The 18,181-nt window shown below is 38.5% G+C and overlaps 1 protein-coding gene across 6 annotated transcripts in view; it reads left to right on the forward strand.

Annotated features, from left to right (window-relative positions):
• LOC122418905 (Exchange factor for Arf 6) overlaps positions 1 to 18,181 on the forward strand; it is a 60,868-nt gene that overhangs the window by 37,183 nt on the left and 5,504 nt on the right. For 3 of the 6 annotated variants that reach the window (XM_043433015.1, XM_043433014.1, XM_043433017.1), the window contains exons 2-12: positions 2,483 to 2,549; positions 6,802 to 6,855; positions 11,093 to 11,480; positions 11,627 to 12,899; positions 13,650 to 13,885; positions 14,842 to 15,035; positions 15,402 to 15,594; positions 15,804 to 15,973; positions 16,072 to 16,288; positions 16,897 to 17,041; positions 17,950 to 18,093. In XM_043433015.1, coding sequence (XP_043288950.1) covers positions 2,483 to 2,549; positions 6,802 to 6,855; positions 11,093 to 11,480; positions 11,627 to 12,899; positions 13,650 to 13,885; positions 14,842 to 15,035; positions 15,402 to 15,594; positions 15,804 to 15,973; positions 16,072 to 16,288; positions 16,897 to 17,041; positions 17,950 to 18,093 — 3,081 coding nt within the window. The remainder of the gene's footprint in view (positions 1 to 2,482; positions 2,550 to 6,801; positions 6,856 to 11,092; positions 11,481 to 11,626; positions 12,900 to 13,649; positions 13,886 to 14,841; positions 15,036 to 15,401; positions 15,595 to 15,803; positions 15,974 to 16,071; positions 16,289 to 16,896; positions 17,042 to 17,949; positions 18,094 to 18,181) is intronic. The other 3 variants (XM_043433018.1, XM_043433016.1, XM_043433019.1) reach the window with 3 other exon arrangements.

Below are 18,181 nucleotides of genomic sequence, written 5' to 3' on the forward strand. Positions count from 1 at the left end.
AATTACGAATTGCAAATTTGGTAGGGAAGAAAATAGTAGAATTACTGAAATTGTTGAAGAATTTTTTAAAATCATTTCGTTGGACTCCAAAGTTGCAAACTTCAACGTCGTCAATAATTTCAGTAATTCTCCAATTTCGTTCCCTGCCGAGTTTGCAATTCGTAGTTTTTCAAACTGCACCGATACTTCGTGAAATAAAAAATGACTGAATGAAAAATGTTTTTTTTCATTCATTTCGTTGGACTCCAGTTGCAAACTTCAGCGTCGTGGATTTTTGCAGTAAACATAAATAACTACTTTGTGGAGCAGGAAAAAATTGCCTCTAATAAAATGAATTTCCGAGCTTTATTGAGGAGAATCGAAAATTCCTAAACTTCCGCACAACGTGGCAATTCTACGGCAGACCGAGGGTGGAAATTACCCCATGAAATAGCGGCCTGCGTAACCACGAGGGTCGTGCAGCCGGAAGTTTGGTGTTGGGACGCGAAATCGAGGGATTAGTTTATAATTCCCAATTTTCTTGGTACCGAAAATATCACATTTTCCACAAATCCCAGTTCCCCCATTTCTATCTCGTCACCTGTAATTAGCAATGAAAAAACTTCAGTTTCATCATATTTTGTTAACTGTTAGAAATAACGAAAACCTTTCAGCTCAAATCCAATAAATTTTCATTGCATCAATGTGATCGCAGTTTTTATTTTAATCTTGTTCTCATTGTCGACGAATATTTTATCGGTGTAGATTTTCGAAAATCTACAATTTCGTTACAAAATTTTCGACCATTTTTCAAAACTTTTTCTGCTTCCTACGAATATCGAATTCAAAATTCTGTCGTCAAATTTTCTGGTCCCTCCATACAGTAATTAAAAACTCAAGCATTTCGAGCCACAGGAACTCGTCGTCTCATCGAAACGATCGACCGGAAGTGCCGCGAACACGGTTTTACTCTCCCCAAATCCAAGATTAGCCATTGAAAACCCGGATTCCGATAAATTGGCCATCAAAAAATTGTAGAAAGCTAACAAATCGTACCTCACCGGGTCTCTAGAGAGCAGTAACATTACACCAAAATCTCGACTTCCGGTCGTAAAATAAAGAACATCGACAGGTTTGGCATGGTTGCATGCAACAGCTGACGCTCCAATAATTCCATTAATTCTCCATTTTCGTTCCCTCCCGAATTTGCAATTCGTAGTTTTTCAAGTTGCACCGATGCTTCGTGAAATGAAAAATTGGTGAATTACAAATGTTTTTTTCCTTCGTTTCGTTGGACTCCAACGTTGCAAACTTCAGCGTCGTTGATGCGATCAGCAAGCCTGACCAAACTTTTCTTTGAGAATCTCATTCGTCAGTAATTACTTCATTATCCATGAAGACTGCCTCGAATGGAAGTGAAGAAAAATGAAAAACGCAGAGATTCCGCATTAAAACTAGAGAGCCCTGAGCATTATTGATTCGAGCTTTTTCTCGACTCCGAGGAGCAGAGTCTTATTACTGCCTCAACCTTCACGACCGGTTTTGGCAAATGATAATTATTGTTCTTGATGTTTTCGTTGTTACTTGTCCTCGCATCATAGCCCAGTAGACGATTTGCGTTGGTAGACTTTAATGGACGTGACTTGCATTGAGCTTACACACACACACACACCAGCAAACAGAGTCTTACACGTAGGTAATTACGAATTGAAAAGAGGTGGATGAAATGGCGGTGAAAGACTGGAACGAACGTGTGCGCGTGTGTCAGATCGAGCACTTACTCAGGTCCGGACAATGCCTCAGCACTTTGTGTATCCGATCCCCCCGCCCCTCCCCGAGACGCATCTCGCCTGGATTAAACACTCGGATCCACTTTCACGGGGAGCTCGAAGAAAAAACGAAAATTGCGAAATAAAAAGGGCGATAGTCACAGTGAATGTTTTAGCGGAGAACGAGAAAGTGGTTTGAAAAACAGCTTCGAATTTTTATTCCCTACAAAGCCGTCAAAATTTGGAGTAAAAAATTGTGTTCCTCGAACATTTTTATAAAATTTCATCGACCAAAATCATCGTCGATTTCGTGAGTCATTCATTTACTGGAAACCAAATTTTCTCGAAATATTGAACTCAGCATTTTTGTTACTCGAACAATATTTTTTGTTGAACATTTACAACGAAATTACGACTCCAGTGTTCCGATAACGGCAGTTACAGTTATCAGGTTCATTGTCAAGCAAAGATTCCCGTGAATAAATCGAAGAAAATAAAAAAAAAAATAAAACAATAAGTTGAGTTTTAATTAAAATGCAGTTGAAATAATTGTACTCTTTTTTTATTTCTCAATCCTGAACTGCCGTTAATTGGTAGTCGTTATTGTTGTAGCACGGATCAATGAGCGTGAAACTCCGGATCTTTAATTGCTCGTGCTCCCGGTATTTTTTTTATTTTTTATTTTTTTCATTGTTTCCTCGCTCCTATACGATTTTTTTCCTTTCTTTTTCCAGGTCGAAGCGGGCGATGTTATATTGAGGGTGAACGAGGTTGACGTCAACCGATTTACGACCAAAGAAGGTGAGTTTATTGAAATTGTTTCGTTCATATTTATTTTAATGAAAAACGAATCCAAGCTCGAAGCTCATAATTCTGATTTGAAATGAAAAAACCTGTTCGATTCGCTCAGTTAGTTTTCTCTCATAACTCGTTTTGATGATCAAACGACGTTCGAGAATCGATGGCGGTTGAAAATCACTTTCAATTTGACTAATATTTTATGAAACAATAAAAACTGAAGATTGCGAGTGGTGCGAGAATGGCACAACAGCCAAAATGGTGTTTTCTTTCATTCACACGAAAACTGAAGCGAAACTTGGGAATCTTCTCAAGGTATCCGTGGGAAAAATAACTCGCGATCGTTCGTGCGGATACATCACAATTTTGCCAATTTAACGGTCCTTTCACATCGACTGTTTTGGTTACCAAATCGTTGCAAATTATTTGATGCTTTCGAGTCTCGAGGGAATCGTATCGTAAAATCAAACAAACGTCCGAGGGTCGTTTCCAAAACCATTAAAGAAGCGATTAAACACAAACGTTTTCATCCCGGTTTCTGGAAATTTTAAGCCGATTTTCACTTTTAATAATTCGATAATAAAGTTCATTTTATATCGAGAAACTCGACGTTTGTTAATCGAGTTTCCCTGACTCACCTGATTCGCCTCGGGAGATTTTTTTCCATCTTCCACTATTTCCGCAACCAAGTATTCGGCTCTCATAACGCGAAGAAACGTTCTTCTCGTGCCGATGAGGAAACTTGATCGAATCGCTGGATCGAAGCTTTTCTCGAGGAAATACCGGTCCGAGGCCTTAATAGGAGAACATCTTCAGCGATTTATTTAACCTCAAAGCATGCTCTCCCTTGCGTATAACTCTTACTCGAGTCGACGCTCTACCGGTCATCCATATTTCCAATCCTTTTGCATCATCTTTGCATACCAGAGTGGGAAAATATTATCGTTGCATACCAATCGGGGCGAGTACGTTGGAATCTGAAAAAAGGAGCGACGACGTTGATGTCGATACTTCCATAGCGTCGAGTGAGATTTTTCCTCATAAAGGCTCAACAAAATTTCCTCGGAGTTTCCTGCGGCTCTTGACAGACCGTTAGCTTACCGTTCTGTCATCCGAAAAGCGTAACTGAATTAAAAATTCAAATAAATCTTTTGGCCTAAGCGATCAAAGTGATTGAAAGTCGTTGAAGAAACAGGAAAGTTCGTCTTTTGAGATTCATCCGTCCGTTAAATATGCTCAAGAGTTTGATTCATCGGGGCGTTAAAAAATGAACATTTTTAACTTTCATCTCAACGTTTTCATTCAAACCGAAACACCTCCGGCTTCGTTATGAATATAAGGTATTCCTTTCACGAACCCGAATATTCTACGAATAACTCATTTTCAATTACAGTAAAGTACAAGTGCGTGCGGTTAGATTGGCGAAATTTCAGGTCAGATTATCGAACATTTAATAAAGAATTAAAACTTGTAAAATCGTAAAATTTATACCGGAGCTTATGGAAATTCCATCATCACTACATTTCTATTCAATCATTCGTATACTAAATAATTCTAAATTCCTGATACGAATTGTTTCATGGACAAAAAAATGTAACGAATCCATAGCGACGTTAAAAATAAAGGGTAAATCCTTAAAAGAGATATCAACGATAGAATAGTCGTGCGAAAGAAATACCTTAAATATAGCTTCCCAGTTCAAAGTTCGTGAGAGGTTTGACAAAATTCATGTCAAACATTTGATGAATAATTTACGTTAACGCGTTGAAGTTTATCAACATTTTAATCCTTTTCTGCGTCTTTTAATTCTTTTCTCATTTTGAAATTTCTTTTCTGAGCTTGGATCTTCTAATTTCGGTAAATACGCCATCGGTGTTTCGACTAATCGATACTCCCCCGTGTCTCCTCGTTGTTGTTTTTTTACCCCAATCGCGCCGTACTTCAGGTTCTTCGTCATGTGGTTTCCTTCCACCCATGTATTTCCGGTTGACTCGTTTCCCCAGTCCCCCGTTCATCGGTCTGGAATGTTCGAACGGTTTCCTTTAAAAAATTGACGCATGGCCACTGCGCCTCATCGGAGACTAATTCAATAATGGCCATTGAAATTGAACTGGATAATACAAAGGAAAACAGAATTCGTAAGCAGCAGACGACTTGACGTTCAACCACTGTTTTCTTCGAATGAGTTTCCCGTCACAGTTTGTACCCTTTTAGGTTGAAGTATCGTGCTGTAAATTCGTGTTTACTTTTCTCAATGTTGTTATTTTCTTGTTTCGTAATGATTTATTTCCCGATGCTCTTAAGAGTTTGAAAATTCATTCAAGATCGAAACGCTGCTGGAGATTTTTAAGGATTTACCGATGACAAAAACATTCGTAGAAAGTCTCAAGCATCGTCAAAACTCCGTTTTTTTCGTGTTCCCCCCTTGGTGTTGCCACTCGAGTATTTTCTGAGGAAATTTGTGACGAAAGAGTTTGGCAAACGATCGAATTCATGGCGAACTGGCAGCAGCAGGAATAATCAATTTTTTCATCAGAGTTGAGAAACGCTCCGGGAAAAGAATGCAAATTCAAACGGCAGCCAAATGAATTTTCACCGTTTTCAAAAGATTTAGAACGGCTAGAAAATAGAAAAATTCAAATCCTTTTAAAACACGGTATTTTGAGATGCGCACAAACGAGCGCTGGGAGCATTGAAAAAAATTGAACGCCGAGATAAACTCGTTCCATTGGTGAAGTTCATGCTGCGAGCTCGTAGAAAACTCGTTTTTCTCACATGTGGTTTCATAGGCTTGTGGAGAAAGGGGGGCAAGAGAGTGAAGATCAGACATCGGGAACTGATACTGCAAGATTCCAACGAGTACTTGCACCAGCTGAAGATTTTTCGAGTCATTGACCACAGCGAATAATATCACAGAAATTCGAAAACTTCTAAAAAAAGAGCAATCACTAGAATTACTATTGAAATGGAAACCTCAAATTGGAAAAAAATCATCGCACTTCGCCCATCAAATGCAAATGCACGAGGCATGCTCACAAGTGTTCATTCAAAATTCCACCAATTTAATAATCATCGACCCAACGCAAAGATATCTATTCGTGGACGTGATTCAAACGAATAAATTAATACTGCAGCGACGTACAGTGGTGGCGTAACTCTGCGCATGTACACGATCATCAAACGAGTTTTTTTTTCTTCAAACCCGTCTCGAACGGTAGATTTTCAATTTCGATTATGAATATCGTAGCTCTCCGAAGCTCGAATTGATAATGTGCGCAAAAACTTCTGTAACTTCAACTGGACGTTGTGGAAAAAATGCACGAGTATTTTCTCGGCGTTGCCAACCGTTTTCAAGGGTTGAAAAAAGAATTCTTGTTTTCATGTGTCTTCAAAATCATCGTCGTACTTTCCAGAATATTTGCACGCGCACTTATATTTCATTCATTCGATTACGATCATTTTAAAAAATCGATAATTTTTATTGTTTCGGTTTTACCGCAAAAGTTCGTGTGGATAAATATTTGAAAAATATTCCCTCAAATTCTCCGCGTTTGTCGCGCGAATATTAGTGAAATTTTTAAGAGCGAGTAACGTTCCGAAGCTTTGACTCGTAAATGGCGCGAGAACACGCGCTTATCCCACCGTTCCATAACAGTCGGCTAAGCTTCCTGACCTAACGCACGACGACTCCCCCGACTCGTTGTACTACCTTCAATTTCATTTACACATCTACAGCCTGAAACATATGTACGCACGGTGAAAGAGAGAGACAAAGAGACGGAGCCAGAGCACGAGAGAAAGGAGAGAGAAACAGTTCGACGCGAGTGAGGGAAAAGAGACGAGACAGAGAGAGAGAGAGAGACACACACACACGCACACACACACACACACACGGATGGGGACGAAGACGAGGGAAAAAAGGAGTGAAAATAAGAGAGACGGAGCCAGCGCATACACAGATAGAGAAACCGGCACACACCTCTAATTTTCTTCTTATCCATTTAAAGAAGTAATACAGGCACACTGGGAGAGAAGTTGAGACAAGATCGAGTTTCGAGCCACGCGCAACCTCCTCGAACTACATCCGAGTCTCAGTTTGTAACAGTCGAGCCTCGTGGCTCGTCGCACATACTGCGCGATGAAACGTTCTCTCTCTCCAGTGGCGTTTTACTCTCACGATTAAACTTACTTTCCTTCGATTCAACAAGAAATATTAACAGCAGTGTGTAATTCTTGATTTTTTTTCAACTTTCAGTCCTCAAATGCCTGAGGCTATCCTCGGATCCGGTCACCCTCAAGCTTCGGAGGGGTAAGTCAACGAGTTTTCATGTCAATAATTATTGTTAGGAAAAACATTGTCCTTTTCTCATTGTCTCGTATTGGTTCTCACGTTTCACTTTGCCCAAGAGCCATGACCAATGCCACAAAAGCTTGTTCCAATCACGTTTTAACACGACTATATCCCCAAGCCTTAAAATCGCTCCCTCCGTTCAGCTGCATTCCAAAACTACCGACATTATCGGACCAACATGAAAATCATTCACCCTCACAAATATGGACGGAACGACGAATTCAATATCGTCCTCAAAAAAATCACCTTCAACAATGATCCAGCTTTCTCAGTGGGTGCTGTGCTAATGCTCCTAGTAGACGTGGAAGATCTTTCATAAAGATAGCGCGTGTGTCACTCGAGACCACTTGTTCTTAATACCCCTTAATGCCCACGAGTAACACTCTCGTATAGTGGCGACACGTTGATAATAGTCTTTGCTCTCAATGACGACAAAAATAATATTCAAAGTGACGAATGCTTGAGTTTCGTCGAAAATTACGTGATGACGATTTTTTATTATTCGTCTTTTAATTCAATATTAAAATTATTTCGTTGTTCCTGACGGAGCTTTCACGGTAAAAATCTGACAGTACTCCGATGCGGCAACTACCTTTACAACGCTGAAGTTGGCAACGTTGGAGTCCAACGAAATGAAGAAAAAAAACATTCGTAATCCGCCAATTTTTTATTTTTCACCAAGTGTCGGTGGAGCTTGAAAAACTACGAATTGAAAATTCCGCAGAAATTGGAGAATTACTGAAATTATTGGAGGATTTTTATTTAAATCATTTCGTGGGACTTCAACGTTGCAAACTTCAGCGTCGTCTACCTTTACCCTCTCACGTTGACCAGAGAGTGTTCAAAAGTCAGAAAAACTGCTCCATCGCTGTTGATTCGTTATTAATTGTTACTTTATCGTGGTATTTACTTCGAATATTCAATACGATTGCGTTGAAATAGTATGAAAACGGAAATGCTACTTCGTTGGGAAAATAGTAAAATTTTACATTGAAATGAGAAGCAGAAACAATGATACTTGGATTGAAATGAAAAATAAAAAAAAAAAAAACGTCGCTGCAAATATCGTATATTTCTATTCATCGGCTCGACAACGCTGCATCGACGTACGGAAATAATAAAAGCTTTTTATAAGAGGAAAAAATTGCGGTGAAAGTCGAGAAGGGCACTTGAAGTTCGCCAGAATTCCCAATATATATTTTTACCCACGAGAAAACCATGAGTGGCCACGTGCGAGTGCAGATTTCTGTACATTCGGTACGCGATAGCTCGTTAATATATTGTAGTATTTGGCGGGTGTCGAAAACTCTAATAATATGACTCTGTTCAGAAAATAACTTGACGCATCTAACGGATATCCGATTTGCTTTAACGATGTCATTGCTGCATGCCTCCAGCTCTTGCCTGGCGTCAAGTGTCTTCGAGTATTTTATGGATCGGATTTTCATTTCGTCATAAATCGAGAGAGTCTGATTCAACCCCGAAATTAAAATCCGAATGGTTTCTTTTGACTTGATGTTTTTTGGAAAATATAAAAGTGCAATCGATTTTAATAGTTTTTTGAAATTCTTTCTACCGATGCATATTTTTTCGTACACAAATTTCATCCGTTTGCTTCAAAAATCGAGCTAATTTTACAGACCGGTCGTTCGTTAGTTTTGGCGATCTTCCAGCCTAGACAACGTCGGGCGAAGCCCAAACTTGATTGGAATCGTGTCGATCAACCGAAACTCAGTAAAATCATAACTGCCTGTAGCTGGGCACAGATTTTAAAAATTTTTCTAACAAGAGTGGGATCAAAGTGAAAGTACGACCTGGTGGAAGTTTAAAAACCTTAAAGTATACACAGGAATGTGAAAAAATATGACTCTGAAGTTTGCAACGTTGCAGTCCAATCAAATGATGTAAAAAAAAGCCTCCAATAATTCCAGTAATTCTTCAATTTCGTTCCCTGCCGAATTTGCAATTAGTAGTTTCTCATCTTGCACCGATAATTCGTAAAATAAAAAATTGGTTAAATACAAATGTTATTTTCCTTCATTTTATTGGACTCCGACGCTGTAAGATCAGAGTCGTGATAATTTCTTATTTATTCAAACGATTAAGGATGTACGAGCACTAGACTCGATTTCAGATGGCACTCTAATTTTTTTGTATGTCGTAGTCCAAGCTTAATACTTGATCTGTGTGAAATTTCAAGGTCCCTTATCGACTATTTAATCGAAATATTATTAGTTAAAAAGAACCCAATTTTAGGTGTCGCCTATAGCCGCAATGGCTTCGAAGCTTGTATAACTCAAAATTTGATGCGATTCTATATCAGATGTCGATAATAAAAAAAATCAATTATATGAATTGAACCCTCGGAATTCTAACGGTTAGTTAAAAAAAGGGGGTCAACGGACATCTGAATTAGAAATATAAAGTTAAAGACGACAAATGCTCACGGAATCTGAGGATTTTATAACCCTGAGAAGTTGTGGCAACGTCGCAAAACCTATATATGTATACATCTGTACATAACCTAACTTTACTGTCAGAGGCTCGCTCCAAATGAAAAAATTGACGATATTTTGATACACAGCATTTCAAGCGATATAAAAACTATGAAGAAATGATTGCATTCATAAAATAACTAAACGTTAATGCAAAAAAATGTATATAATTTGCGTTTAGAAAATATTTCAATTGGCTCAGAAAGGCGGTTTGCACATTGTGTATACAAAAATTCTTTTGACATAGGCTCTTTTTTTCATTAATAAACGGAAAATGAAAAAATGCACGGAAAAAAAATTTGGGATGGTATATTTTTGTAAAATAAATTTCATTTCATCAAATGCTTGGTAACATGTGTAAGATTTTTTATTGAGAGGCCTCAAAAGGTATGGGATCGATCGTTTGGAAATAAACTTCCCTTTATCTCTACCGTGAGTGGCGTGAATGTTATGCCGGATCATTTTGTTGACATAATAACTTGAGGTTATGGGTACCTCAACGCCCGACGTTGTCAGACGTAAACTTTTCACAATGCACTACCGAGTCATATTAACAACTCTGCACAAAATCTTTTCCATGATAAAATGAACTTGAATATTATTTACCGTTCAAAAATCATTATAACATTTCTTAATAATATTATGCTGCATATAATTGCCTGTAGTAATTTCTTTTAAAAAATATGGCCAAAGACTGTCCATTGACTAGGACGACCCGCTTCAACATCCTTAAGCGAATTGTTTTGTTTTTTTTTTTTGAAAATTTTTTTCTGTCCATCGTTTGTAATAAAATTTCGTCTTTTCGAATTGATATTCAAGTGCGATTTGATTAAAATTGTATTGAGCAGCAGCGAACCTTATAAATTTTGACTCTTGAAAGTAATTTTGAGAACACATAAAAATAAGTAGCATTCGTCAAGTTCACTGGACTTGGATTCTCATCTTCTAAAGTTGGCCAATGACCGACAAAAGTTATGTGGATTTATACGTTGAGATGCAATTCGCCGTCTCTCGCCCACGGAATACGGGCGGGGCACAGTCGCGTAATGCACCGTTCCTCCCGAGTTCACGTTTCGTTATTGATCTCATAATCGCTGCTCGCTGCAATACGAGAGTTCCTTCCTCCCGCCCCCTCTTCCTGGTCTCCTTTTGATTCACCCAAAATTTCACGAACCATTAGAAAAGGGTCAACAACACGAACTCGATACCATCAATCGAACTCGAACGAATATTCATTCTTATCAGCGACATTTGCACGCCGGATATCCTCGACAGATTTTTTTTTATTCATAGCGCTTTGTTATCTCTGACTTCTGGCATGCGAACGCGTACGATTGAATTTTTTCTAGTCTCTCAAACAAGTCTCAACTTGGATCTACTCAAAGAAAAATTTTGGCAATCTTATGTGAGTTCGTTCGATTTTTCCTATTTGAAAAAAAAAAAGTTGACTTATATTTGAATGAATCCATCGAGAAGGAAGAAAAACAGAAAAAATGTCTAATTGTTGAAAAGTTTTAATTGTTGATTAAAATAAAATCGTTCGCCTATTTTCTCACGCTCTATTCTCAAAATAAATATTTAAAAAATGAATAGCAGGATAAAAAGAAAGAACAAAGTTCAGGCAGGCTGAGAAAGTTTAAAGAAAAATAAAAAAATGAATAATATCGAAACGAGAATAATGAAATTCGAATTGATTGCAGACCCTGCGATAAAAGCTCATGTGAGGAGGCTTCTGTCACCCGGGCAACAAACACGCGATTGCACAGAGACGTCGAGCAGATCCTGCCGGCAGCAAAGCGGAGGAGGAGAAGAAGTCAGCAGTGAAAACCATTCGAGACAGACCGAGAATCACGAGGATAAGAGTGTCAACAGGAAGTCAAGCTCACCGGAATTGCCTGTTGGCTCGCCCCAAGCACCTATTGGAGCCTCCCAGTATGCCACTAGGAGCAACGGTTCTTACAGCGATGCTTCCGGTTCGTCAGAGTTCGAGGCACTCCTGCCACAGATCGACAGTTTCAAGGAGGAAGAACGCGCTCAGTGGGAGCCCCTTTCCGGTGACAAATTCAGTCGACAGAAAAATACCCCTAGGTGAGCTCATTTATTTCCTATTAATTGTCATTTTCGATTTTATTTAAACGAAATAAACAATTATTTAAACGATTCTTCGAAATATCGAAATTATAGGTAATTTGAAAATGTTTTCGAATAATAAAAAAATTGGGCTTCATTTGCAGATTCGAGGCTTACATGATGACCGGCGATCTAATGCTTAATCTGTCGCGTACGCAACAGAGTACAGGCCTACTACCGAAATATCAGAAAAAAGTAGATTCACTGAGGTACAACAATCACCACATGAATCATCACAATCACCACAACACTCACAATTATCATCACCACCATCACCATCATCATCATAATTCAGTACCGACAAGTCCGAACGAAATGTTGGGTCATCATCGTGGTTACAAAGGAGCGACGGGTGGTGGTTCAAACTCGGCGAGTACATCTCCAGTAGGAATAAGTAAACGTGAAAGTATAACGTCGCAGTGTCCGATGAGCGGTGACAACAAGACAAACTCAAATTTCGGCTATTCGAGCGGTTTCGTAAGAACGTCGAGATCGGAGGATCATTTGCAATTTCAAAAAGATCCATCAATGAGCGCAGTCGATATTGACATTGACGACGACGTTACGTCCAGTTTGAATACGCTGCTGGACACGAGACCGGACAGCGGACAAGGAGTGTCGAGCGAGCGCATCGTGTGGACTTACAACGCACCTGTGAGCTCACCCTCTGCATCCGAACGCACGTCTTGCTGTCAGAATGGAAGTTCGTCACAATCATCGAGCAGCTCTTCGACCGAAGGAACAAGTCCTCAAAGGTCTCTCTCACCGGCTTCTCCGACCTCCGTATCATCCTCAGTTATGTCATCGAATTCTGGTTCTCGCAGGTTTCCATTACCATCGAATCAAATACACCCTGGAGACAATTGTAACGCGACCAATAATCCAACAACCAACACAACTACCGCTACAACCACCGTGATGTCGTCATCGATCACCAGTAATCAGGGTACAAACAATTATTTACCGACGAACGGTGATCTCAGCCAATCCGAGGCGATAAGTAACATGTCCAGTCCGGACTACAACGACGAAGAAACCATGGATATTCTCAGTGCACGTGATATCATGATGGTCAGTGATCCCAGTGACAGTGACTCTACGATATTGGCTAGTGAACCACCCCAAAGACGCATTAAAAAGAGTCACAATTATCCCAACAATCAAGATACCAGTGAGCATAGAATAGTTATACAAGTTAAAGGCCCTGATAAAGATACCAATGCAAGAAACAGCACTAGCCCCAGACAGAATAGAAGACGCAGTAGTAATCAAAATGTCGCTCCAACTTCCGATGCTCAACAAACCACCCCCAACAATCAACGCACTAATAATTCCACCGTGAGTTCAGCCAACCAACCCGAATTTTGTGGTTATCAGGTATTTAGTATTTTTCGTTTCTTTCCCCCCTTTTTTTCTTCGACCTCTTGTTCCTTCTATGGAGGATTCTCTAAGACGTACGGTCGCGAATTCGAGGACGTCCTTCTTCTTTTTTACCAATGTGTCAAGAACTTACACTCATTGGAACAGTTCTCGACTCTTGTGTCTTTGGATTAAGTACAATTAAACTTATTTCGATTAATCGTTTGAATCATTTACTCGCAACACTTATCGACTAATCGATTTGATATACGTTAGTTTATTAGATTATCACCTCTTCTAGAAATGAGCTTTACATACTCGGACTTCTTGTATGAGAAAATTTATTTTTCGTCTGCTATTCTTCCATATATCATCCAATAGCTGATTTTTTTTCATAGAAATCGTAGTCTATGTCCCTAAAATAATTATCATTTTTTTTACACGCCATCATGTTAGTTAATTATACTGAATAGCGTAGTTTCGTATGTTATTTCACATGAAAAATAGCTGGAGTAAAATGATTTTGAAGTTTTCATCGTTTCAAATTAGTTGTGCTTTTTTTTGATCCCCGATTTTGGGCTCCATGGTATCAATCACTAAAACAATCGTCTCACATTCAATTATCGAAAAATTAAATGAATATTTGTTACCTTCCAGCGATGGGAACTTCAATCGCAAAAACTTGAGATCCTGAGACGAAATCTGATGAATAAAATCAAAAAATTTCGGTTAACAAAAATGTGGAATTAATTGAAAATTTTACTGTAGGAATTGAAAGAAAGCGAGGATGAATTTCTACACGTCGGTGGTATGTGCGATGAGCAAAAACCCAGTGGAACATCGCCACCACAATCGGCTGACGAAGAGAGTGACATCGAGAGCTTGCACAGCTTCCATTACAGCCCCAAAGCTGTCGATTTACCGTCGGCCATAAGACTTGCCAAGAGACTTTACTCGCTCGATGGCTTCAAAAAATCCGACGTGTCCAGGCACTTGAGCAAAAAGTAAATATTCCCAAATATTTTTATCCATTCGCGCATCATTTCTATCTTTCTTCGTTTCGTTTGAATAATTTTTATCAAAAACATCCCCAGAAAACATGTCGAGTATTTCTAACTTGAAAGTTGGCAACAAAATTTTTCATTTAGTTTGCACATTTTATCGATCTACGGAACCTGCAGCGTAAATCTGCAAGAAACGAGCAATTAGCCAATTATTAATCGCAAGCATAAAAATGACCGCCAAAAATTTTCATTTTATTGTGACGACGTAAATTCCAATGCCGTGCTTTAGTAAAGAATTTGTGACCTACATTCACCCTGCACAACTAGAAAGGCTCTTTTCTTCCTTTGTAAGCGGCGACGTTGACCGAATCCTCGTAAATTCGGAATCGTATTTTCAAACAAACACATGACGCTGAAGTTTGCAACGTTGGAGTCCAACGAAATGATCAAAAACAACCTCCAATTTCATCTTTTGTCGAATTCGCAATTCGTAGTTTTTCAATCTGCACTGATACTTCGTTACGTAAAAAATTGGTGAATTACAAATGTTTTTTTCGTTCATTTCGTTGGACTCCAACGTTGCAAACTTCAGCGTCGTAACAAACACTATATCACTTATGGATCGTTGTTTGACGAATCAAACACAGGACGGTTTGAGCCAATCTCTGATATTTGCCTGTAACTTTATTGAGGAACTTCTTTTTTGATAATGCACTAGAGTTTGACAAAAACCAATAAATATTTGTTAAATCTCAAATTTACTGTACAACATCCGAAATATTTACACGAGTCAGCTTATGTCGAGTAATACATGTTTTGATAGTAAAATTTTTCATTGTGTCGTGAATGACAACGATATAAATCGTTGAATTTTTTTTTGATAAAATTAATATTTCTTGAAAATCATCAATCATTCTTCCCTCTGTTTTTAATGCTACAATCTTATATTTTCGCAGCAATGATTTTAGCCGTGCTGTCGCTGAAGAATACCTGAGATATTTCAGCTTCGAACGGGACACGCTGGACGTGGCTCTTAGAAAGTTTCTTGCGCAGTTTTCTTTGACTGGTGAGACTCAGGAACGAGAGCGAGTACTTGTACATTTCTCCAAGAGGTATCTCGACTGTAATCCCGGCTCTTTCAATTCTCAAGGTACGTTCGTAGCTTCCGGAATGACGCTGAAATTTGCAACGTTGAGGTCCAACGAAGTGATCTCAAAAAACGTTCCACTAATACCAGTAAATTTCCAATTTTGTTCCTTGCCGAATTTGCAATTCGTTATTTTTCAACCCACATCAATGAATCGTGAAATCAAAAAATGATGAATTACCAATGTTTTTTTTTTTTCGTTCATTTCTTTAGACTCCAACGTTGCAAACTTCAGGATCGTCTTCCGGAATAGTTCAGGAAGCTTTTGCTTTATTAAATACAACGATTCTGTTTTTTTTCTCCCTTTCCATCGTTACCAGAAAAGAAAATGTGAAGAAAATGATAATAAAAAGCTATGAATATTTTCAGATGCCGTACACACATTGACGTGTGCCATCATGCTGCTCAATACTGATCTTCATGGTCAGAATATCGGTAGAAAAATGTCGTGTGCCGAATTCATCGAAAACCTTTCAGAGCTTAACGATGGAGATAATTTTCCAAGAGATGTCCTCAAACAGCTGTACACTGCGATCAAATCGTTTCCCCTCGAATGGGCATTGTGAGTCAACGAGAATATTAAAATTCATTTTTTTGCTTGTTTCCTGTCGACAACATCTTCTAATTTTTCTCAAAATATTTTGAAGCTATCCGATGGAAAGAAATGAACTACAAGGCTTGAAAGCTACTTGGATGAAATTTATTGTACTTGTTGCAAAGAAAATAAAAAATGCAGATTCGCCTCAATTTATACACGATTTTCAATTGTAGGGACGAGGAAGGTGATGACTCAGCGTCGCAGGTCGTACAGCAAGGAGACGGACCAACGTTGTCTGGTTCTGGAAATCCGTTCCTCGATGTGCCAAACGTTACCGGTGCTACAGAATTTAAAAAGGGCTACGTTATGCGGAAATCCTGTTACGATGCGAACGGGAAAAAAAGTAATGAATTCTCGATCGAAAATTTCTATCGATCTGTAACCAACTGCGATCTACTGAAAATATTTAAAAATGTTTTTTTTTTTCATCTCTATTTATAGCTCCGTTCGGGAAAAGAGGATGGAAAATGTATTATTGTACATTGAGAGAACTTGTATTATATTTGCACAAAGATGAACATGGGTTTCGAAACGATAGCCTCCACAATGCTGTGAGAATACATCACGCACTTGCCACCAAAGCATCGGATTACACAAAAAAGCAGCATGTATTCAGATTGCAGACTGCCGATCAAGCTGAATATCTCTTCCAAACGAGGTAATTTTGACCATTGCTGCGATTAAGCAGCTGTCCACTGCCGCTCGCAAGTACTTTGAATGATCTTCGATATCCATATGCTGTGCCAAAATCACGAGTATCAGAATTGTGATAACATTTCTATGCATGATCTCACAATCCTGCCCATGAGCAGGTTACGAAGTTATTGAAAAAGAAGCAAGTAAAAGTTCGTCACAGGCCTGGACATTTTCCTCGTTTCAATATTATTAAAATACCTTTGGAAATCGTTGGAAAGGAAAATTTTCTGGACGATCGTAGTTGAAAAAATGCGGTTAAAAAAAGAGTCTGCATGAGGTGTCGTAGAATAGATACAATAATATTTATTTCAGTAACTACTGAATGATTGATTGAGACGAAATGTTCTAAAATAATTTTTTAATTTTCTCTTTTCGGTCGTACATCTTCTCTCATCGAAACATTCCGAAGTTTCGATTATTTTGGTATATTTTTTTCTAATTGATGAATTTTGATATTTCTCCTATATCAGCTTGATTCGTAGAACACTTTGAAGGATCTTAATATTGACGAAGATATATTGCATGGTTGGTTGTTTTCGCATTGAATGAAAATATTAAATTTTATTTCAGTGATTCCAAAGAACTTCAATCTTGGATCGACACGATAAATTTCGTTTGTGCCAGTTTCTCTTGTCAGCCTCTCGCAGGAGCGGTAGGTTCTCAACGAAAGTTTCAACGGCCTTTGCTTCCCTGCAGTCACACCAAATTGGCGCCTGTAAGCATCTCGCCTATTCAGCTGATAAAAAAAAATGAAAGAAAAAACCAGGAGCAGAGCAAAGCAAAAAACAAGAAATATTGAATAGTCAGCACGCCGAGCGCTCGTTTATTAGCCGTTTTACGAAAACCTGCACATTCACTTGAAATTGTACGAATGTTTGAGTCTAGGGATTGGATCAATTGTGCCTGGTAGAACGTGAATCATGCGTGAAACGTTTTATCCTCAAATAGCAGTTACTAGATGTTTAGAGAGCACTCACAACCGTCGTTATGATCAAACGACCCTGCCTCGTTAATTATTTAATTACGTGCTTTTAAAGCCGTATGAATAACTCGACAAAATCGCTCCATTGACTGAAAATCACTTGAAAACATCAACAATCTTTTGCACTTTTTTTAAAAATACTCAATTTCATTAGAACTAGAAAGAAAAACATTCAGCACATTCATCATTGTGTAGCGCGTAATTTTGAAGTGCATGAAATACTAAACATAGTTCAAAAAATACTTGACTCGTGAATTATTTGACAAGTACATTTGGTGTTTATTGCACTGAAAAATGTCAGCTAGTTGATTGGTTCGAAGTCACATTTCTATCAGGCCATTAGAAAAATGTACTTTTTTTTACTTAATAATTTAGTGTTCTCAAAAATTGCTCATCCAATTTAATTTATTAGCATTTTTTTTCATGTTCAATGGATGCAATTGCAAATATGAGCAAAATTATTCCGTTTTCTCTTTTGCTTCTACAATTTATGACCATTTTTCATTTGCCCCGAAGCCTCTTTTTTTCATACCGATAAAAAAAGATTGATTTGCCCGGACTCGTGTTTCTACAGCACGAGGTCTTCGAACTACGTTCTATTCATTACGTCCTTTCCGTTTTTGTTGCATCTGTTCTCGCAGCGGGAACAATTAAGGGACCACGAAGAGAGGGTTAATAGACTGGAAGCGGAACTGGACGAGCACAGACGGCATCCACCTGAACGGGGTGCCAAGGCTCTTACTGTTCAGAATTACAAGGAAAAAGATGCGTATCTTCATTACGAGGTTAGAAAAGACGCATTTTCATAGATGCATTTTTTTCAATGAACCCAAAAGTTAAGCGCCACGATGAACGGTGACAAATATTCGTATC

Source organism: Venturia canescens, chromosome 1 (assembly GCF_019457755.1).
Source record: "Venturia canescens isolate UGA chromosome 1, ASM1945775v1, whole genome shotgun sequence".
In the NCBI taxonomy this organism is placed as follows: domain Eukaryota; kingdom Metazoa; phylum Arthropoda; class Insecta; order Hymenoptera; family Ichneumonidae; genus Venturia; species Venturia canescens.